We start from the raw sequence: 23,982 nt of genomic DNA on the forward strand, positions 1-23,982 counted from the left end.
GACCAGGAAGCAAATGGATCAATTAAGCTATTATCAAAATCAACGATGGAAATAACAATAACGAAATTATATAAAAAGCAATTATGGTTAAATCGTACAATTTTGTATAAACGAAAGGAAAAAAAAAGAAAAACGAACAAATATTAATTTAAAGAAATAAATGAAACGTTAAACGAAAGACTGCTTCAGTCTTTTTATCGATCGTTACGTCAGAAGAGAAAGAAACAGTTATGAACAAGGTGGATGGAAAGGAAATAAAAAAACAAAGAAAACTCCCCGATGATAAATGTGAAGAGTTAAAGAACCTCGTAGTTTGAAGCTCGCACGATCTATATTAAATTAATTCCATGTTGAATCATCGTAAGGGGAACGTTAACGAGAGTCGAACGAATTCCTGCCAATTATCCATCCATAAATTATCATAGTTGACATGCAAGAAGTATAGTCATTAGTGATCAGACATTACAAGCAAGAAAATATTCTACGAATAGCGGCTGAACGATCAAACGAGCACGAAAAAAACATTCACGAGTATCATTAACTTTATCTTACAAATAGTTAAGCAGACAAGACAGTTATTTCCGTGAATAACATTGTTATCGCGATAGTTTAGACAGGACTATAAATTGTCCATGTTTATAAAAGACGTTATAAAGAAAAATTAATTGATTCTAAAGTACAAATACTTGTACGCTTTCATTCTTACATTTTTCTTTCTTTACATAATTTCAATATAATCTTTTAGAATCACACTGTATATTTAAAGAAAAATGATCTAATGATCTTTGAAACTAATTTATATTACATTATTTAACGAGTTCAGCAGTCTAATAATCCCATCAGTTTTCCGCAAACCTAACGTTTACCTACACCTTCATTTATGTATGTTAGCTACTCTCTCATAGCAATCTACGTGCTGAAGGTTTAAATGTCATTGCAAATAGCTATACGAACTTATGAGAAACGAAGAATTAATTCTGTTTTTTCTTTCTCCTGGACTTAAATATTTTCTATCCGGGTCATCAGCTCGAAAGATTAATGTTTCGAGTGAATCCCTTTGACTTCTTTTATAAGATATCAAATACTTTTACTTACAGAATTCTCCTTCGTTGCATCCTCTCTACTTCTCTTTTTGATTTTTATTTACTTTTTTTCTTTTTACTTCCTTTCTAAAACACGTATAGAATTCTTGTATTTGACGTATATTCCTTTTATTAATTTTATTTGTTAATATTCTATGTAAAATTTTCAATCTACTTTTTCAAATATCTCTTTAAATCCCTTTTAATCTTTCTATAAGCTTTGAAATGAAAAGAAAAAATGTAATAATGACAAGAGGGAATGACTTTTAGATGAATTAACTGCACACGTGGTCACGTTGCTGCACCGAATTTCATGGTTAATACCTCATCCGTCGTATCTTGAGTTTCTTTTCAGTGTACCTTAAAATTGAATTTTATGATACATCAAGCAGAAGATTACATCTTTTCTCTTGTTAAAGAAGTTTCTCGCAACTGCTATTTCTACAAATTGCACGACAACATTTCTCCTTTGTATCCTTCTAAGTAATATACGTTTCTTTTGTAAAAGAAATCTTACATGTTTCAAACAAAGTATAAATCATTTGAAAAAAATCCAAAGTAAAAATAACGTAAGTACTTATATAATTACAAATTAATAAACTATATAATTTTGGAATTGATTGTAATTGAAAGTTATTTCTATGAATAAACTCACAAACACAATTTAATCCATTACATTTTAGTTTATTTTTCATCATTTTCTCTTCACAAATATATCTTTTTCACGTATGAATGAAAGAAAATTAACTTTTTTTTTAACAAAAATATAGATAGAATAGCTCGTAAAATATATTCGTTTCAATGATAAAACGAATAAATGTTATAACAAATATTATAAAAAAATTACTTTGGATCATTAGTAAAATACTTAAAAGGAGAACAATTTTTTAAATTGACATGGATAAACTTTTGAAGATACATACGAAATTACTATACCGGACGGTAAAAAGTTCTAGTTGATCGTACCAAACGACCAAGTTTTATATATATATCTATATATTCTCCCGTGTAAACGTCCGAATATTATCTTTGGACATATCTAGTATCGTGAAGTGTTACTTCAACTAGTATCTAGTATCGTGAAGTGCTACAGCGACTATATAGTGTATACATTGGAAACAAACCGAAGCACCGACAGTTAGGTAAATAGATGGGTAGATAGAACGTAGAACCGAATACATTTGAAGCTTAGATCGAGACATTAGATGCGTCGTTCCTAGAAACACATATACATACGCTTACGCACACGTGTATGTACATATACACGAAATAATTTCCTGTTTCCTAATTACATAATTAATCTCGAATCGATATCTTCGATAATCCATTAGCATCCACAACTCTCCATTCTCTGTTCCTTCTAGGAACATCGAATGGTAGAGAACACCAAATACCTTATAAATATATAAAAATATCGAAGATTATTCAATCGATACAAAGATTTCTATAAACATATTCGGAATAGAAATAAAATGTTTGATTATTAAAATATTGTTAATATTTCATCATTAGATAGAACGATAAACAATTTTTATATCAAGCATATTCCTATAAATCTGCATATATTATATAGGTATATCTATACATCATATCTTTCTATATGAATTATCTTAAATCATTTTCTCTCTTACAACGTCAAAATAGTTCAGGCTCGACTATCTTCGTTTATAATGTTAGTTCAAAAAAGCGTGATCCGTGCATAGAATCACGTGGGTTGTTCGATGCGTATATTCCCTTTGGTGGAACCAACCGGAAAGAGAGCGATTTGCCGATCCATCGAACCGGCAATTATGCGAATATTCTACTTCTTTTTATATCTATACTATGTTTAATGTTACGGATAAAGGAGCAAACATTTATTATCTGTAGAATCATCTATCAAAGCAATCCAACTTCAAAATATCGACAATTACCTCAGCACAAATTTGCATGGGTTTACTTAATATTATATCCAGGATGCTTAGTATTCCGAACGTAAACGACGTTTGCATATTCTTGCTAGAATCTACTTCAAGGAGAATCAAGGAATGACTCATATCAATACTTACTCAGGCAGATAAGACGATACACGAAGTTATAACAAAAAGTATTCCTCCGAAAAATTAAAAATCAACAAAGGTCTAATTACTTCCAAAAAATTTCGTATAAAAGAATCTCTAAATGTACATATGTTATAGGGCAAAGTATAATATATATGTTAATATATATGTTAGTATATATTTTATATAGACCAAATGATTAATAATGTCCAATCATTATGAATAATAATTAAGAATGACCGCGGAACCTGATAAATATTAATTAATTTATTAAATTGACCAGACATTATAAACACAACTACATTCCCTTTAGGCAATTTGATTTAAAAAAAGAAAAAAGAAAAAAAATGTATTTTTCCATCAAGTATTATTAATTCTTGTGAATTATTTCAATGTATTTTAAGCACAACATTTTCATATTATACAGGTCATATTACGGTCATAATTTCATATTAATAAAAAAATATATTTCTAAATAACGTATCTAATATGCTGAATCATTGTTTTTTTATTTGTTACTATTAATAATGCTTGTATTAATCACTTACAATTAATCCATACCGTACTATAACAAATTTCACTGTTAGGTTTGCATTTTTTTAGATAGTTTTCTGTGATAAACTTATTACAATAACCGATTTTATTTTATATCAATTTTTTATTGAATTTTAGAAAGTTCTCGGGATCACTTTAGAAAACTAAGTAGGTGGTATGGAAAGTGGCTATCACGTTTTCTCCTCGATCCTCAATGTTCTTACCACTATATCTAGACTACACAACTCAAGTCGAGATTCTTCTTTCTTTTCTTTCTCAAGATGATATTGAAAAGATCCTTATAAGAAAATATTAGAAAATTCCTTACAAATGAAAAAAGAAAAAAAAAACAAGAAATATTAAAATGTCCGAGAAGATTAACTATAGTACTTGCAGCATGAATTTGCAATTCAATACTAAATGCAATGCGCACTCATGACGCAAATCGGATCACAGTCGGATTATTACTCCTCCCTTCTTCTCTCCTCCCCTCTCCCAATCGCAACAGCTTCTAATGCTGCCAAAAAGGAATCATTATTATCACTTTACCCAATGATAGCAATATTCATATTGATCCATGATAAATTATGACAAACTACATGAAATTTATTACTCTACCCGATTTTGTTTGTCATTATTCATAACGACTGGGCATTATAAATAATACCTGCATTAATCATTCAGACCATTATATATATTAAATATATTACATTATATATATTAAACTAAATGACAAATAAACTCTGATTTTATTTCTATTGAAAACAAAAGAATATATATATACACACACATACATATTAAACAAAGGGATATTCAATTAATCGTTACATTAATACTCATCCTTTATCTTTCAATTTACGCGATTTACGAATTCCATCATCAAAAGACGAACGCTATTCGTTCCAAAAAATATTTCATTTAGTAAAGTGTGAATAAAAACGTGGATTATTCTTTTTAGATCGGCTGTTAATTGCGACAAAGAAAAGACTTCATTTCTTGAAGACAATGGAAGACATTTCTAGAAGACAAACTTGAAGGATCGGACATAAATATATAAGAGTAAATTTAAACGAATCCAAAGATTCATGAGTCGACATTAGTGATGCTCAGAGAGACGAAGAACGTCTTTTGCTTTTAACCAGAAAAGAAAAGAAGAAAACACGATCAATTTTTAAGCGGAAGAATTCAAGAGTCTCGTGAGTTTCCTTCATCGAGATAATTGATTCGAAAATCTTAAAGATTTTTCTTGATTCAAATAGTCGATTCGATAAAATGATACAAACGATGCCAGCTACGATGCAAACGCGATGGCGCTGATATTAAATTTCGACTCCTCGAAACTGTACGACTGATGAATAAGAAAGAAAACAACAAACATATAAAGGTTGTGATATTAGGGGATGGTAAATGCTTGGACGATCGATCGATCGAATGAATCCGACTTCTTCGAGAATAAAACGAAAGAAAAGAAAGTCCGACTATCTCAAGCTCTTTTTCTCTTCCATTCGTTTCTTTCTCTCTCTCTCTCTCTCTCTCTTTCTTTCTTCCTTTTTCGTCTTCTCGTTTTATCTGTTTCTTTCGATTCTCGATATAACGTCTTTCTCTTTTCTTTTCTCAGCTATCCACGGTATGAGACAATCGCGAATCCGTGAACAATCGCACGGATCAATCAGTTTACTACTGAACTGTAGCGTTTTCTTATCCCTCCTCTTTCTCTCTCTCTCTCTCTCTCTTTCTCTCTCTCTCTCTCTCTCTCTCTCTCTCTCTCTTTCTTTCTATCTCTCTCTACTTTTCTATTTTTTGCCCTTCTTAACATTCCTATTACCCTATATACTTATGTTATTTCAACTTTACTTATATATGTACATACTTTCAGCATCCTGTCCAAATCAGATATCTCCATTTGAAAGAAGAAAAGAAAGATCCCTCTCTGTTAAGAAGAGGTAAAATGTCTTTTCTAAAAGAGCTCTGGTAGAGCCAGGGTCACGACCTATGCCCCACCGGAAATCTTCTTCTTCCGATCGGACGTAGAAAGCAGGATCACATATCTCAGCTATATACGATTTCAAACTAGATCCTACTGGAGGATCGAGGGATAGAGATAATGCAAGATATCGTGAGCGATATACAGGAAGCTAAGGGAGAAAGGCCGAGTTCTGAGTTTCTTTCGAAGGGCTTATGATAATTAACGGGCGGTAGTTTCGTTTCGATAAGAACCAGAGGAACGCCTTTTCCGTTCATTGAACCTTTTACGATTTTTTTGTTTTCTTCAATCGAATATAAATTTTTGTTGGTACTAATGCTATAATATATGATCTAACGAAAATATACAATACATAAATTATATATAATATATATGTAATATTGTTATAAAGAAATAAATTAAAATATAAAGAATAACACTAGAAATATTTAAAAAAATAATCTTAAAAGAATATCAAATTTATTTACAATTTAAAAACTATACTTTTTTTCTTAAATTTGTTTATTATATTGTATTGGGATCTTACTTTTTTATATTTTTCACATTGAATAAAAATTTTCTACACACACACACCAACGATCAAAGCAGCATTAACTCACATTTAAACTACCATGTCTAAATAAAACAACCAGGTTTCGTAAATTTTTTATCTAAAATCGATGTGCAAATAAAGTTGATAGCAAAGCGATTCAAGCTAAAACGCTACGTTAATTAGTCTGAGGAAAAAAACTAATGATCTTCCGACACGATAAATCTTTTACTTTATATGCAAATTTCCCTTTATTTTCTTCAGTGTTTATATGAATTATTATATTGCAACGAATACTTTACTACTATATCGAGTCACAACTGATTCTTTGAATTTGCAAATACATAACAGAATAAATAAAATAATAACAATGTTTTTCAACTAATAATTTCTATAATTTTTTTTACAGATTATACGATACTTCTTTCCTATCTCTATATTAACACAAGTATTAATATTTTAAGCTTGTCGCATAAAACTCATCGAATCCTTTTATTTGTAGAAACTTGACGTTCACAGAAAACACGTCTGACTAATTAGAGATCCAGCACAAAAGAGTAGAAATAAATTAGAACGCGCGAGACAGCGAGAGAATTAGATTCCGAGAAATCTCGGAAGGTAAAACTGGTCAACAAGAGAAGAGGAAACGAACAAAGTAAAAAAAAAAAAGGACGAAAAAGGAAAGAGATTCTAGCCAATGGCCGTCGATCTGTTGACCATGTTTAACAAGTATATTCGACATGAAAAGATGGCAATTTTTTGTGTTATGACAAGTATAGTCGTTCGTGTTTCCGAAACAAGAAATGACCTCTTGTTATTTAAATGAAAATCCTAGTGAAAACTGGAAAATATTCGTGAATTAAAGACTTTTTAGAATATTTTGAAGCTAAAACGAAATGAAAAAAAATCCATTAGACAGTCAGCAGTTATTGTTATAAAAGATTTTTTACGGCGACTTAATGTCCATACCTTACAAGAATGTAATGCAACATTTGTCAACCCTTTTTCCCTGTTACTTTTACAAAATATATTAAAATGTCTTAAATTCAAGAATAATTTTTAGTTTTCACTAAAATTTTAGTCAGATAGCTAAAGATAATTATTTTTTTTCCCATAACGAGTATACTCGTCATTATACAAAAAAAATTGTCGTTTCTTCTAACAAGTATAATTACACATTTTGCACATTGGTAAGTATACTGACAAGTTTAATCAAACGAATTTAATCACATACAACATTTAATCAATAAAATTATTGACATTTCAAAAAACCAACTACCATTTCTTTACAATTTAATTCGATTTTACAACAACTGAATATATTCTGTATTTGACTAGTATATTCGTCATCTACTAATTTTTGCTACATAACGTAGATACACATTTTTAAAATAGACCTACATAGTTAACAGGTTAATACGCAGCCACGGCTTTCGAAGTGGTCCATTAGTCACAGCTCGCCGGAGTTCCCAGCTAAATTTTCGTCTACTATGCTTTTCGTGGAACGGTCTCTAGCGAAAAGTTTGACCAGCCACGACCAGCCTGTACTGGTCTTTCCACAGAGAAAGAGTGAACAAGAGAGAGAGAGAGAGAGAAAGTCGTTCGTTAGTCCCAACACGGACTTTGAAATACCGTGCTCTCGTGTTTTCTCTCATACCACATATCGCCCGGCTGCTTCCAACTTATTTTGCCGAGAAAGAAGAAGAGAAAGAGAACAAGTCATTGCTCATGCACCAATGTAAAAATAATCCTTAGATGTTCCCGATTCTTTGTTCATTTTTTATTTTCCACCGGATCAGCACTTTTAGACTTTTGCAAAATCATTTGCCAATTTTTTATTCAACGAGTTACGAAAATATATTTTCAACAGACTTTCACCACGAACAGAATCTAATATACAATTTGAAAAATCATTTTGAAAACATTATTAAATAGTAAATATCGTACGTCGCTTAAAACGATTGTTTATTCTTAAGTATAAGACTTAAGTATCGTTAATTACTACTATAAATATATTCTTTTTAAATGATATCGTAGCTAATAAATAAACTAACAAATTTTGCGATAATAAAAATGAACAGATTGATGATAAATAATTTATCGTAAAATCTTATAGTCAATATTATAACATAATAAAAGTATATGGAATATGCGTGAACGTAGGAAACGTGCCGACAAGTAGTCCGTGATCCAAAAGGAATAGTCGAAAAAGAAAGAGAATATTCGTTCTCCGGTGCTAGAAAAGCAGATAGAAAGAATCTACGTGAAGCACGTGCGACGAGGGAAATCGGATCGAATAGTTTCCCATGCGAATCGAAAGCTTCGGTCGTGCTCTGGCAGCTACTGCTAAAGGGGATGACGCTCGACGTTACTTTATAAATGGAAAATGTTACGACATTGCATCAAGAGTAGATACGCCTACGAACGCGTGAAACAGAAGTGCGATGAGCTGGAAACGAGAAGATGGAGAGACGATGTCGTACTTTTACCAAATACGAATTTTTCTTTTTTGTCTTCTTCTATTTGTCTGTCGATATTTCTTTATATCTCACTTTCTCTCTCGCTTTCTCTTTCTATTTCTATCTATTTATCTATCTATCTCTCCATCTTATTTTCTATGTCCTAGTCGATTAAAAAGTAATTAATATCAACGAATCGTCTTCAATGGATAACGACGTTGGTTCTTTCCACCGTCGTTACGAAAGGACCGTACGTTTAAATGAAGAATGGCCTTTTTTATGTCAGCTCGGCTCGTTTTACAAACGGGGTTGAGAGTTGAGAGAGTAGACTGTAACGTAACGTTCCGCACATACATAGAATGGAAAATGTTCTGGTATCGTGAGTATACAGGTAAACCACCAACGTATATCAGGGGAAAAAATAGAGAAAGAAAAAGAAAAAGAGAGGAAGAGAGAGAGAGAGAGAGAGAGAGAGAGAGAGAGACGACATCGTATGCCCGGAAGCCCGGAGCTACGCGAAGTTTCCGGTTATCTCGAATCACCGATCGTTACCGCGTATCTCGCATTGGACGTTGAAACCCATTTTTTCTCCTCTCTTTCTCTCTTTCTCTCTCTCTCTCTCTCTCTCTCTCTCTCTCTCTCTCTTTCTCTTACTAGTAAAGCCCACGGCTATATAGACGAGAATGATATCCCAAGGGATCGTCTTTCCTTTTCTCTCTTATGGAAAGTCGTGTGGCTCGTCCGTCTTGACTCTCTTTCTCTGTCTCTCTCTCTTCTCTCTCCTCGCTCTTTCTTTCACTACTTTTCTCTCCCTTCCTCTTTACAAACTCGCATGCTCTCACGATTACACTTGTATTTTGTTTCGAACGGAGACGATCGTGGCATAGCACATTTTATACTTTATGAACTACGAAACGTCACATCTAATCCCAATGCGTGAACCAACGCGAGATAAAATCGATCGTTCATATAGAAATATAGCGATATTTAAAATAAGAATTCCCTCGGGGAATCTTTGTTTATAAGCTATTTGCAAACGAACCAGTCATATTTATATAAATTTTATTAATTAATTATCATTTACGAATTGATTTAATGAATTAAGTGTTTATGGAAATGGGATATCGTGATATGAAATTTATAATATTGTGAATATTTTGATAAAACTAAATGCTCTGATAAACCATCTTTCTCAGTCTCTCTCTCTCTCTCTCTCTCTCTCTCTCTCTCTCTCTCTCTCTCTCTTTCTTTCTCTCTTTCTTTCCCACTTATATTCGAACATCATCGATATCTCTCCAAGCAAAAGTCTATTTATATCGTCGACACCCCAACGAGGAAATTCGGCTACTCGACTCGGTTTTAACGTCTTTCACGCTCGAGATTCGCGTGCCTATTAACGATAACTCTCTTCATTTTTCTCTTCTCGACTGAATTTAGGGCTCCACGGCAACGACCGACCTATTGCGTGCGAAATACGAGCTCGTAATTACGATTCCCGTATAACTGTCAAGAAGTTTCGCGTTCTTCTCACGATCCATACAAAACGATAACACTTTTGAGATAAGCTAGACTAGATCTCTTATCCCCAGTTTGCCAACATGGAGAAAGTTGAAAGAAAAAAAAAAGAAAAAGAAAATGAAAAAGAAAAAAAACCGAAGAAAGAAAGAAAGAAAGAAAGAAGAAAAGAAAGACACGAAAAACTTGAAGGACTGTTTAATTTTTAATTTATGAACCGCTACTGGCAATTATTCAACGTGTACGTCATATATCTATTGTGAATCCGTAGAGACACTGGTCGATTACCGGGTCCGAGGTGGAGCCGTTATGTCAATTTGCATAATGCATCGATTAAATAAACGGGTTGCGGTCCTGTCCGATGTCGTCGAGTACGCGCTCGAGTCGTGGCTGCCGTGCACGCGGACGTACCGCAAAACAATTATTGACAGCCGAATTCTCCATGCCATTCGCGTTTTAGGCCGTGTCAAAATTAATAAGCGCTGTGTCTTCTTTTCCTCTTGATGTTGATAACGCATGTATACAATTTGGAACATCCTGTATATTACGTTAGATCATTATTATGAGCATAATTGATTCGATGATTCTCAAGCACGTACACGTTAGTTATCTTGATACTCGAAATTCATATTACTTTATATATATTTATTATTCTTTTTTGTAATATTTGTTAATTAGTTTCATTCATTTATTATTGCATATCTTTTTTTTTTCTTTTTTATAAGTTCGACGAATAAATTCTTTAACTAAGTATTTAAATAATACATACAGAGTGTCTCAAAATCTCCAAAAATCTACAGAGAAAGAAATCATAGATTGTGATGTCGGGAGATGTACCCGGGTGGACCAATAAATTGCATCTCCACGACCAATTCACCTGTTTGAAAATTTCTCATATAGGGATTTGCGGACGCTCAAGACCCAATGCAGCAATACGCCATCTTGTTGAAAAATGATGTGTAAACGCAATTCTTCTAGTTGTGGATAGATAAAGTGCTACAGTATATCCAGATAGATATTGGAAATCACTGTTGATTCAGCGAAAATTATGTTTACAATACGTGGGTAACAGACATAGACGATTTAAAAACAAGAATCACAGCTGCTATTGTATGAATTAATGTGAACATGCTGCAGCCTATACAACAACATTTGAATATTGACTGAATATTTTTCGAATCATTAATGATGCACGTATATCGAATGTTTGTTACGTTGTTACTATCATAAAAAAATTTTCGGAAAATACAAATTCTAAAAATTCTTATATAATAATCCTATTATATGTGTCGTCATAAATTTCATTAAAAAAGTAAAATTTTATGGATAATTTTCGGACACTCTGTATATATAATAACATTGCATATTACCCCCGGATGCAATTAACGATGACTGACGTTCAGGAACGTTGCTTTTCACATCATCAACCGATTAAACTCATTAAATTAACCAACCAAATTTTAGTATAATCCGAAAGAAAGAATGACAGAGAGAGAGAGAGAAAGAAAGAGAAAGAGAGAGAAGAACTTGCTCCTATCCAATTAGTTCTATATCTAATATTTTTGTCGCTATATGATAAGAATCTATAATTTTGAAATAAAATCGACATTTCATTTGTCCTTATTTCGTTATTATTCATATAAAATAATTCTAAAAGTGTTTTAACGAACGTACAAGCGTATTTTATTCATGAAAATGAAGAAACCTGTTTTAATGAATATAATTTCAACTATTTCTATGATCTACATCATCAGTTCTACAATTTTCTGCATTAATCTAAAAGTAGTATTACAAGACATTAACTTTTGTAACGAGTTTTACCGAAGCAATCATTCGAATCCAACATGTGGTTACAATTGTAAAGCAAATGTTTATACATCGGTTTCTTAGCAGTAAACTAAACGTGTCTAAAATAATCTAAATAGTGTCTGAGCTAAAGGCTATCGCCAGTGGTCCATCTCTCGGTAGGCCATGGTCGATCTTAAAAGATCAACTAAAAATGTACCAACTATAAAAACTAGTATACCTACTCTTATTTGACAAAGAAAGGTGACCATTATATTATCAATAATCATTTGCATAAAAATAGAATTATCTCTGCATCCATATCTCATATAGTAACAAAGTTAAGTAAGTAGACATGGATACAGAAGCGATTGATAATCCTATCGATATTAATATCCTGTATATTCAAAAGCGAAATACCATATATTCAGTCGTGTAAACTGCTCATCTAATGTAAATATCAATAAATGGTTAGCGGATATTCCTTTATCAAATTCGTACAAGATCCTTCTTGTTAACGATAATCAAACGTTAAAGGTCGCATGAGATAAACAACCGAAGTCGTCACTGATATTCGTAGAAGATCAAACAATAGAACCTTTATAGAAATATAAAGTTTCAATAATTATACTATTTAATAGCTGCGTAGTAATCAAGTCAAAATTTAATATTAATATATTATTACATTATACGAATCTAAAGGAAATAATGTTAATTACCATACGTATCAATTTAAAGAAGACGAAAGCTATAAAGTAGTTCTTGGAGATATTCATTCAAAAATTAAAATCAAAACATTATCAATGAAAAATTAACATGAATGATATTAAAACTCAATTAGTACTGTTAAACTATAAAATTTGGTCAATAAGTATTATAATTCAATATGATACAGAAAAAAATTTTTCATATTTTACGATCGAATTCGAATCATAAAAAAATAACAAATAAATCTACAATTCGCCTATTAAACACGATTGTTTCTTTTCTACTCATATCAAAAAGAGGTATTTTTCAATGCACTAAATTTCGGTCTTCTGACTATACTAAAAATTAATGTAATAATCACTATTAATGTAATATCGATAAAATAAAAATTGATGTAATATCGGTCTTCTGGCTATACTAAAAATTAATGTAATAATCGCTATCTCGAATATCTGTAAAATTAAAAAATTATTCGTTCTATTTATCGAAAACTCAGAATTTTTTATAAACATTCATAACGAACAAATAAATTTACCGAAATAACACAATGCGAGATTTCCCTGTAAAACTCACGTTGAATAAAAATCACAATGGATCATAAACTAATTCTCGCAGACTGGAATGCCAGCTAAAGATATACATGAAATTAAAGTTTTTCTCATTATGAACGATATATTTTATCAGCTCGACTACTATCGTAACAATTTATAATCCGTCGAGATACAAAATAAGTAAATAACAATAGACGGATTTTTTCTTCTTTTTTTAATCCCCCATTTTTAAAAAGCGGTTTTAAAGAGAAGAATTTTGTTCGATTTTAATACGAAAAATTGGTAAAACTTACAGATATCGAAGACAGATTTCTCGTACAGACGATACACTAATTCTTCCTCGATGTTATCTCCACAGGCGACTAAATACGACTGACTCCAAGATAACGAAAAGATGCCCGACCTTTATGACTTTGTTCTATAGGCAGAAATAATAATAAACATTCGATCGCTAAATCTTCTCTGTGTTGTCTACGCTCCGATCACTCTCCTATTATAGCAGAATATAAACAAAACCCAAGACCAAAACAAAGACCACTTCTAACTACGATATACTACGTATTTTTTCTTTACAATAATAATACAAATTAATACACTGAAATTTAATGAAAAATAAAATATCATATTATAATATATCTTTAAAATTATAATATCATATGATAATATATCTTTAAAAACATCTTAATCAAATAGAAACTTTGATTATGATTTTTATAAAATTATTTATAACACTGCCTCAGAAGTTACTTCATTAAATATTTTAAACGATTCTATAGATCCATATTCTAGTTATATAATACAAACAAAAAGAAATAAAAAAAAGCTCAGAAACAACTGGCGGATACAAAAAAAAACTCCATATAACAAAAAGTTATTTAACGTAACGAACAGAGAACATACAAGTAACGTTGCAAAAATTTAATAAATTATATCTTTCAGAATTTCTACAATACATTAATTTTTCTTTGGCGAACGATGCTGACTATTCATTTTGAAAGACGGCAAAAAGATTGAAAAATCCAAAAGCTTCCATATCAACGATTAGAAAAGTAGATGATGAGTGAACTAAAACCGGCGACGAAAAAGCAACTGCGTTAGCAAAATACTTATTTAAAGTTTTTCGTCCCTATTCAGGAGAAGACACTTCACACTCAGTAGCTACGCTTAAAAAAATAAAAAGAATCGTATCGAACTTAGAATGAAAGAGAACACCAGACATTGATATCTGATCATTAAAAAAATTATAAAAGAATTCCTAATGCTATAATCATATTCTCTACAGTATGACGATTATATTCATTTTAATTAATGAAAAATAAAGCAAATAATAATGTTATCAAAAAATGTTACCCTAATCGACTTCATATAGATCAATTTTAGTGCTATCAATCATGTCAAAAATAAAACAAGAAAATAATACTCAGCAGACTGAAAACAATTATCTCGTTAAAAAAGCTCATATCCGACTACCAATTTGAATTTGGTAAAAAACATTCTACAATCCAAAAAGTGCATAAAATTGTCTATACCATCATTATTTGTTTTGAAAAAAAAATTATACTGTTCAGCCATATCTCTAAGTATTGGGAAAACTTTTAACAAAGTCTCGCGCTTTGAAACAGCAAACAATTTTCTAGCTCTATATTACTATCTCATTAAATCTTACTTACCAAATAGAAAATTTGCAGTCGAAGTTTAAGACAATTACTCCAATCAATATTCAATAAATTCTGATATTCCACAAAGACGTATACTTTATAACTCGTACATTGCTGATATAACCATTTCACAAGATACTTCTTTTTTAACTTTTATCGATGACACATTTATTTTTACACTATTATTTCGCGCGATGAGGCCAACGTTGATTCTTAACTTCTCCTTTTACTTTACAAATCCAGTTCTTAAAGTGGAAAGTAAAAATGAACAGAAAAGAAATAGAACATATTAAAAAAACAAGAAGACAGATGAACTATCTAACAGAAAGAAATCAAATATTCTACATTTACTCCAAGGAGACTGAGCAAGAATCTAAGTCTTATTGATCTGATTAATTAGGGCATTCAATGATCTAAGAATAAATGTTAAATTAACCCTAAGGTGTGAATTACTGCATACAAGCTAATATTTCAAATAGTTACACCAATTTACCGAATCTTTTCATGAACAAATTCTACATGAATTTTAAGAAAATGAAAACAAAAGAAACAGAAAAAAGACTAACGTAACAAGAAAACTTGATCGCGTAAATTCACGCGGATCGTAAGTTAACATAGAAAAAAATGATATATTGGATTAACGATACATTGCATTTGCTTGTTCTTCGACACTATCCCATCCTTGAAAAAGCAGAGACAAAATATAACATGAAAAGCACGATTTTTGTCTTTGCCAACGATAAATGAGCGAGCTTCTGTTAATCCGAGCTCGTTCTATTTTACACGTGTTTTTAGATAAACGCTTTCTGTCTCTCTCCCTCTCTCTGTCTCTCTCTCTTTGCCTGTCTCTCTCCCTTTTTTGTCTTTTGGAAGTACGCACGCTTTTCTCCATTTCCTTTTTTTTTATTTCGCATCGAAAAGCAACGAGCGACGCGTAAAAACGCTGCCAAGAGACGTATCACATCGCGAAAAAGCGCTGGAAAACGTTAAACCGTGACAACGATCGATAATATTTCGAGATTAAATCGTTTATCGTTACGATATTTATCGTATAATTGTGTCTTTCGTTTTAAAAAGAACCATTAGAGAAATCCGGATATTATAGATAAGATTAGAAATAAAAATTTTATATATATATATGTGTGTATATATATATATACACAAACATATATATAATATATTTTAAACATATATATATATATATATATATATATATATATATATACATGTGAATTGCGAGAAGCACGATTAGCTGAGTTAATTAACACGATTTATGCGAACTCGCACAATGTCCTAGAAATGCGTTGGGATTGTTGGTTGAATTATTTCGAAACTAATCATGTTGGAAAATCCACAAAATTGAATGTCAGCGATGAAAAACGACAGTACGTTTTAATCCATTTGGATGTCATCCTTGCGAAAATATTGTTCACTGATTTTTCTCCAAATAAAGAAGATCTGTCTAATGAGATTAAAAGCTTTCGATGATTATTTCTTTGAAATTTCATTGCTTCGTTATCTTCAAAAACATCTTATTTAGCTTTCAACGTCAAATTTAAAAAACGTCGAACTTAAAGTGTCGAGAATACATAAAAAGATTTAACATAAAAAATTTCGTTAGAGAGAAAGTAAAGAGTACGACGAAAGTTCTATCGAAAGTTAAAATAATCATAAAAAAGTTTGAAGTCGTCCGTTGAAAGCCGTCGATATATCGAGAACTTAATAACAACGTAAATACGTATGTACGTATATACCTACCTATACCTAGACGTACGTATTATTAATTCTCCTAAGTACGTTTCTAAGCGAATGAGGATAGAATCCTTGTATGTAGTTTAAGGGACTTACTAGGTTCGTCGACATCGCCGAGGACAACTTCCGCTACGGCAAACCGAGCGAAAACGCTCATCAGCAAAAGCATTCTCCTGAACATCCTGCGTCGCTATAACTGGATAGACGAATCTATCTCTATCTCTATCAATCCCTCCGTCTTCCGTTCTCGTTCAAATATCGGCCTCTTTAACGTTCCACGAACGTATAACTTCTCCGAAGTACCTGCTAAGTCGAGTTTCAATGAGTCAGGTCTTCCGATAATCCGAAATTCAGATCCTTCCTCTTCCTACTTCCTTATCACTTAAACTAACGCACACACGTAAAACACATAATAGACACGTACCAATTCGAAGCTTTATTCAATTTGAGATAAGTTCACGTAACTAGCATTGATTAACTGTCGAAGATCTCGATAAGATTTTTCTTCTTCATTCATGGAACGAAGACAGGAATACAACTATCTTTCTCTCTCTCTTTCTCACGATGATGTCGTCGTCCTCCCTTTTCTTCTCTTCCTCACTCGAGCGATCGTTCATTTTCACCAAGAGACGCCAGCAGCCCGTCTATTTATGCTTCGACGTATCGTCGTTGCCGCGACATTAATGGACTTACTCGATCGAACGATCCTACCCCTTATATAGTATATCCATGCACGCTCGAACGACCGACGACCCTTTATATACATCGGTAAACTTATCATACGCACCAACGAGTTCCCGTCATCGTCGAGCGATAATGACGTAATGGGCCGACTTACGAGCGACCTGTAAAAATCGAAAACCAATGGATACTCCTGCAACACCTCGACTGCCAACGAGACAACGTCATATCGATGCTCTCTCTATACTCGTATATCTTCGTATATACGTTTTATCGCGACATCGATGCCACCCCACGCACGTTCGTACGAAAATACCTTACACTTCTCGATACCTCTTCACGTTCCTTCGATCTTTCTTTTTTTATCTCATAATTATTATAATTTTCCTTTCGTCCTTCCAAATCGTTCCAATCTTTCGATCACTCTCGTTCGATCTTGATTATAGAAAGAAATCGTTTAAATTATTCATAGAGTTAAACATACACACTTGCGATACTTAATTTGCGATACACAACGCGATGAGATCGACGAAATTTTAATCGTTCGTTCTTTCATACACACTAATAATATTCTTCATTTTCAAAGAAATGAATATTATTCGGAAGACGTTTATAAAGAAAACAAATATTTTCTATTTTCGTTCGATGAGTTAATTATTCGTTCGTTTCTCCTTCACGTAAATACGTAAAAATGGACTTTTCTATTTGTAAAATTGTGCACTTTGTACGAAATATTTGATAATATGTTTACCGGATAATAAAAATGAAACTTGAGTGAAGAAAGAGATTCGAAAAGCATTAGACCCCTACGCAAGACGGAAGGCGCGCTCACTGCTGCGTTGCGGCAGGCCTACTGACAGGGGCCACGAAGCTTTCGGCTCAGCTCGGCATGATTCGTGCGACTCCGTCGCCCTCCGACGGTCGCTCAAAGTATTCGTCCGATCACTTTTCCTCTACCTCGGCCGGCCATCGAGACCCACACAAATACAAACGCACAGTCACGTAAACATACCACCCAGCCGTGGCCACCTTCTTCGACCCGGACGAACAAACTAAACTCTCTTCTTAGCCATCTTACGAAACGATCGGTTACCCAAATAAACGTTAAAAAAAAGTCACCTTTCGTTCTTACCAGTCTCACGAACAGACAACATAGACTTTTTCAATCTATCTTCAATACCTAATTCTTCAGAAAGCTATGTTCAAATATAAAGTACACAAAAACAAATTGCTTTCTAAGAATATAATCATTACTTTTATTTCCAGGAACGTATTCTCTATTGTTACATTTAATGAACTATATACATAATAGAAATTTGTATGTTTTTAAACAAGAAAGGATCTTCATGTATTTGGATTATTTATTAAATAAATTATCATCAATAAATTGATAAGGAAAGAAGATTATGACAATTAAGAACGATTATTATCATGTATGGTGATAATTATGAATACCATCGTAATCTCCTGCATAGCGATAATTTCGAATTTAATACAATGTTAACTATAAGAGTGTAAGAGTATTATTAATCACAAATGACGGTATAATTTCGTGCATAATGCATCAGGAAGAGGTAATGGGTGATAGCTTTACGTATATTCCACACGTCGGTTGTAGCATTAGGACATCCTGCATATTCAAAGGATACGATGGTGTTGGTGTTTTCTCGCAAACGTCAATTAAATAATTGTTAAGAATTTTGATGAGGCCTATCTTTGTTTGAATATATGCAAAACGTAAACCTATAAAAAGATATTATACATATATACATATATATATATCAAATAAAATTCAATGTAATTTTCTCTTACCAATACAATTCCTAGGACCATCTCCAAATGGTAGAAAATGCATAGGATGTCTCAATTTCATAACTTCGTCCATAAATCTGTCAGGATCGAAAACTTCGGGATCGGGATAAATGTCTGGATCATGTTGGATTCCGTAAATCGGTATGAAAACTTTTGTATCTTTCGATATCGTAACGTTAGTATCTCTAAACGTGTAATCCGTTAATGAGCCTCTAACAAGATACATCACCGGTGGATATTTTCGTAGAGTTTCTGTGTTAAATAATTATGATATATTACACAGGATGTTAAAAAAAAAAAAACATTCAATATTTGTAGTGCACAGAATACACTATACTGAATAAAAAAGTCTTAGCAAATACAGGTCGAAAGGTCAAACGTTTCTAAAATATTCATAATTCTTCTAAGTTATTTATCTGCGAAGAATACACTTTGCTTCTCAAATATCGCCATAAAAAGGGCTGAAATCGGGAGATCGAGAGAGCTACTTAACCGATACGTATATTTTTTACCACCACATCCAATCCTCCTTCGTCTGAAATAATTCTAATTCGCGAAAATATTGATGATGATTTTGAAACAACGCATGGGAGAAAACTCCTCCATTAGGAAACTTTTTCGTGTAAAGACATCAAATTACTGACAACTAATTAATTGCTGATGTAATTTTGGAAATCGAAGAAGGATATTCAGAACACGTAACAATATATATATAAAATTTCTCGTAAGAATATAAAAATTCGTAAAAAAAAGTATATAATAACTCATATTAATGATATTCATGACGATGATATCATATTGATGGCAAATTATCATTAATTAATAATGACTCGTTCTTTACTGGAATAAAATTAATTTTAATAAAAATGAAAAAATCTCCTTTTTTCTTCTTATCATAACAACGATTTTATACGAATGTATGTACCTTGAAAAACGGCATGCAAATATTTCATTTTCTTTAAAGAATCATAAGTAATCTTTTCATCGGTCGATTTGAGGACTTTTTTGATCTCTTCTCGAACTTTTGTTTGAATTGTATGATTTCTTGCCAATTCGTACATCATATTGCTTAGTGTAGTCGAAGACGTCTCGAATCCGGCAGCAAAAAATACAAAAGCTTGTGCAGTAATAAGACTATCGGTGAGTTCTATAAATAATAATAAAATATTTAAATATTTTTTCATATTTACGAATATATGTATTCGAGTTTCAATAAAATACAAAATATATGTATCAAAAAAATAATAAATATTTCAAAAAATTCTGGAAAATCTTACCAAAATCATTGAGTTTCTCCTGATCCTTCAGATCTATCAAAATATCGATAAAATCATGTCTACGAATATTGTTTCTTTTTCTATAATGTATCATATCCATCGTAATTTTTATAAAAAATTCTTCGATATCTTTATCAACAAATAATCGACCAATAATATTGTAAAGCCATGGCGTTTTTCGAACTAATTCTTTGAAATAAGTTTTAAGATCATTTCGGAAGATCTTTCTTCCCATTCGACGAAATTCATTTGAGTCGTCGTTGATGGCGTTGATATCAAGACCGAAAGCACAAGAACCAATAACATCAGTAGTGTATCTAGCAGTAAGATCCCGGCACTCTACTATCTCGTTTTTCTCTACAATCTGCATCAAATATCTCTCGAAATGTTCGGAACATTCGAGTAACAAGTGAAACATGTTCTTCAACTTGCCAGATGTAAAGACAGGTGACAGCTTTGTTCTTAACGGTCGCCATTTAGATGCTTTGACTCTGAAGAGACTCTCTGTTAGAGGATCGTGCTAGAAAAAAGATACAAAAATCGTATTTTATTCCTGTACTTTGTTCAAATCAAATAATTTTCAAGTTATGGGCGTACAAATATGTAAATGGCAATCCAAATGTCAATCTAAAACGTTTTCTATTTTATATTTTCAACACTTTGTATTTATGTATATAAACGTTGGAGTTTACAAACAAAATACATATTTATCATAAAATTACAATCAAAATTTTCCATTGTTATATTAACATATTATTAATGTAGTAATATATCATCTTTTTTATACACAAAAACAAAATCTTAAGAAGTTGTACATAAAAGGATTTAATTCCATTCTATAACTTAAGTTCCACACACACTATCGCTATTGTTAATATAATTAAATTTATTATTATTACTGTCATATCTTTATCGTAATTTCTTTTTTTCTAATTTTTGAGATACAATAATTGTCAAATGAGTAAAAGGAATGCAACATTTTAGCGTTTATGTATATCGCTGAATATTTAAGCGAACAAAATGCAAAATTTATAGATTGACTCACCTTTTCATTAGAAAACATCGGTCGTTCAGAAAACACAGAGAAGTCCGTAATAAGCACGTCTTTGATGAGATCAGGATCACGTAGAATTAACGATGGTACATCCTTTTCAAATATACCAACCATTCGTTCGTTCTTATATTTATCGTACATATCCTTGAGAAAAATAGATAAAGATATTTTAGTTCGTATCACATCTTTTACAGTACCAAAAATTAATATCGGTTTTGGTCCTTTTACACCTCGAATTTTCCAATAATCAAATGTTCGTGTAAGATAGTAATACAATAATAGCAAACTCGCGAATATCAAACATATTATTTCTGCCATAGTAAAAGTCATCGTATTTTCGTTTATACTAATAAATTAAAAAAAAACCGAATGAATAATAAAACTTATTTATTCAATATAATTTATTATTAAATCGATGTAATTTAAACCATTCGTAAATTAATTCTACAAATTTCTGACAGTAGCCAGAGAAATACTGATTGTTTTTTCACTTCGAGAATTATTTTATAATAATCTTATCGTGATGACTCAATTAAGAATGTTCTTTCTTATATCTTATAAACATATTTGGTTTGAATTGAAATAACAAAAAATATGTATTTAAGATAAGAAAATAAAAATATCTATTTAAGATAAGACATTTAAATAAAAAAGAGAAGATTTTTGTGTTATCTTATACTTCAGATTACGGAAAGAAAAGATTTAATAAATATTCAGTAAGTAATGATCAAATGAAAAATACTATATCTTTATATCGTAGCAAAAATTTCGAAATTTAAATAAATGCCTGAAACATATTGGATTCTGTAAATCGGTATGTAAATTTTTATAGTTTTCAAAATCGTAACATCAGTAGTTAGTACCGCGTAATAGTCTAACATATCTCTAATGACCTACATCACGGATACGAATATTTCCGTAAAGTTTCTATGTTAAACGATTTTAAATTAATTTATACATGCTATTCTTCTTTCTAACATTTTTGACCTCTTTGAATTTTCTATAGAATTCACTTAATCATCATTCACAATTACAGGATAATACAGATAATTTTTATTTTCTCTTCTTGTTTCTGTTTATAAAATATCAAATCCGTGATAACATTATTTATACGATTTCGAATGAAACATATCTAATGTTTCATATATATATTACACATTGGAATGCGTATAAATATATTCATTTATAATATGTATAATAATATGATTAGATAAAAAAAAATCGAAAAAGAAAAAGAAATGGTCTATTAGATACATCGTTAAAACGCGAATTGAGTTCTACTCGATCACAGATATTAAGTGCAACATGTAAATCCCCTTTTCGACATTGATTTTCTCTAATTGCCCCTTGCTCGTGACTCGTCATGGATAACATTGCAACGAATCGTTACGATAGATTATCTCCACGTTTCGTCAACTTAATTAATAACTATTCTATCAGAGTAGTTAAAAAAATATATTATTTCTTAAAGTCTTACCTTTATTATTTTCCCTGCTCATAATTATCCAGAAAAGGGATATTTAGTCGAATAAAAGTCGAAGAAAAATAATCACAAATTATCTTATATCCGTTTTTTTATCTTATCCCTGATTTAAACCTTCGACCTTAAATATACTGTCGACCCTAATGACCAGCGACTGGTTGATAGCCAAAACCAAATACGTAAACTCTCATATATTCCCTTGAATCTAACGGTCACCTATAATTGGTCGTCAGTGGTCATCATATAGCCTTAGTTTTAACAATAGCTTCACGCGTAAACGTTAAAAATAGAAAATATTTATTCTGATATAACGTGTAAACTAAAAAAGATATATATAAAATGTCGAACCATACAAATAAAACCAAAATATATCTTACAAAATAGACAAATACGTGTTGCACACGCTCAACAAGAATATTCGTTATTGAAAGTTGTATCTCAGGATTACGTCCCCGTTGCATTATTCTAATAAATTTCAATAAATTGATAAATACACTGCAATCAATATATATTAGAAATATTTTATGTTTACCTGATAATTAGCTGGATATATTAAACAATCGATATTATGTCTTCAATATTTATATCTAAATTAAAAAAATATATATCAGAGTGGAAACAGCGTTTTACTCTTCGTCGATAATATTACATCCTGTTTGTATTTAACATTTTACTAAAAACTTTTCTTATTGATCGACCAAGTAAAATTATCAACGAAATATATTCTCGTGAACAATTAGAAATAATAGTTATCTAACATAACGATTATTAGAAATTTAATGAAACATTATAAATTGTAATTATTTGATTGAATAGTAGATAAAAAATATAGATTTAAAGAAAAGAATCGGCAAAAGAATTTCATGACCAAAATAAAAAAAAAATTTAAGCGAGTGAGCGAAAATAAAAAAGTTGCATGTATCACGGTATGGACTGAGGATGAACTCCAACCCATTTTCCTCGAGAATTGTTCGTTGTGAATGAGAGAGACAACGTCGTCCTTCATTAGCCTGTACCGGAAATGGAGTTTTTCCTGCTTTCCGGTCCGTCAATAAGACGCGTTCGAGTCGAGCTTCTCT

At 31.4% G+C, this 23,982-nt stretch overlaps 2 protein-coding genes across 4 annotated transcripts in view; both read right to left on the bottom strand.

Moving 5' to 3' along the window:
* Positions 1–18,116, bottom strand: part of LOC122629865 (hemicentin-2-like) — a 28,492-nt gene extending 10,376 nt beyond the window's left edge. The window contains exons 1-2 of one of the 3 annotated variants that reach the window (XM_043813709.1): positions 17,021–18,116; positions 16,693–16,899 (exon numbers count right to left, since the gene is read on the bottom strand). In XM_043813709.1, coding sequence (XP_043669644.1) covers positions 16,693–16,777 — 85 coding nt within the window. In that variant the 5' untranslated portion in view covers positions 16,778–16,899; positions 17,021–18,116. Of the gene's footprint in view, positions 1–13,479; positions 13,609–16,692; positions 16,903–17,020 lie in introns of those variants that run through there. The other 2 variants (XM_043813710.1, XM_043813711.1) reach the window with 2 other exon arrangements.
* Positions 18,117–18,782: 666 nt separating this feature from the next.
* On the bottom strand, positions 18,783–21,750 carry LOC122629987 (probable cytochrome P450 6a13). The gene is made up of 5 exons (XM_043813958.1): positions 21,412–21,750; positions 20,367–20,886; positions 20,015–20,236; positions 19,090–19,341; positions 18,783–19,020 (listed from the first exon to the last, which is right to left on the bottom strand). Exons 1-5 carry the CDS (start codon positions 21,748–21,750, stop codon positions 18,842–18,844), a joined length of 1,512 nt encoding a protein of 503 aa, XP_043669893.1. The 3' UTR covers positions 18,783–18,841.
* Positions 21,751–23,982: the final 2,232 nt, after the last annotated feature.

The sequence above is a fragment of the Vespula pensylvanica genome, chromosome 6 (assembly GCF_014466175.1).
Source record: "Vespula pensylvanica isolate Volc-1 chromosome 6, ASM1446617v1, whole genome shotgun sequence".
Taxonomy (NCBI): Eukaryota; Metazoa; Arthropoda; class Insecta; order Hymenoptera; family Vespidae; genus Vespula; species Vespula pensylvanica.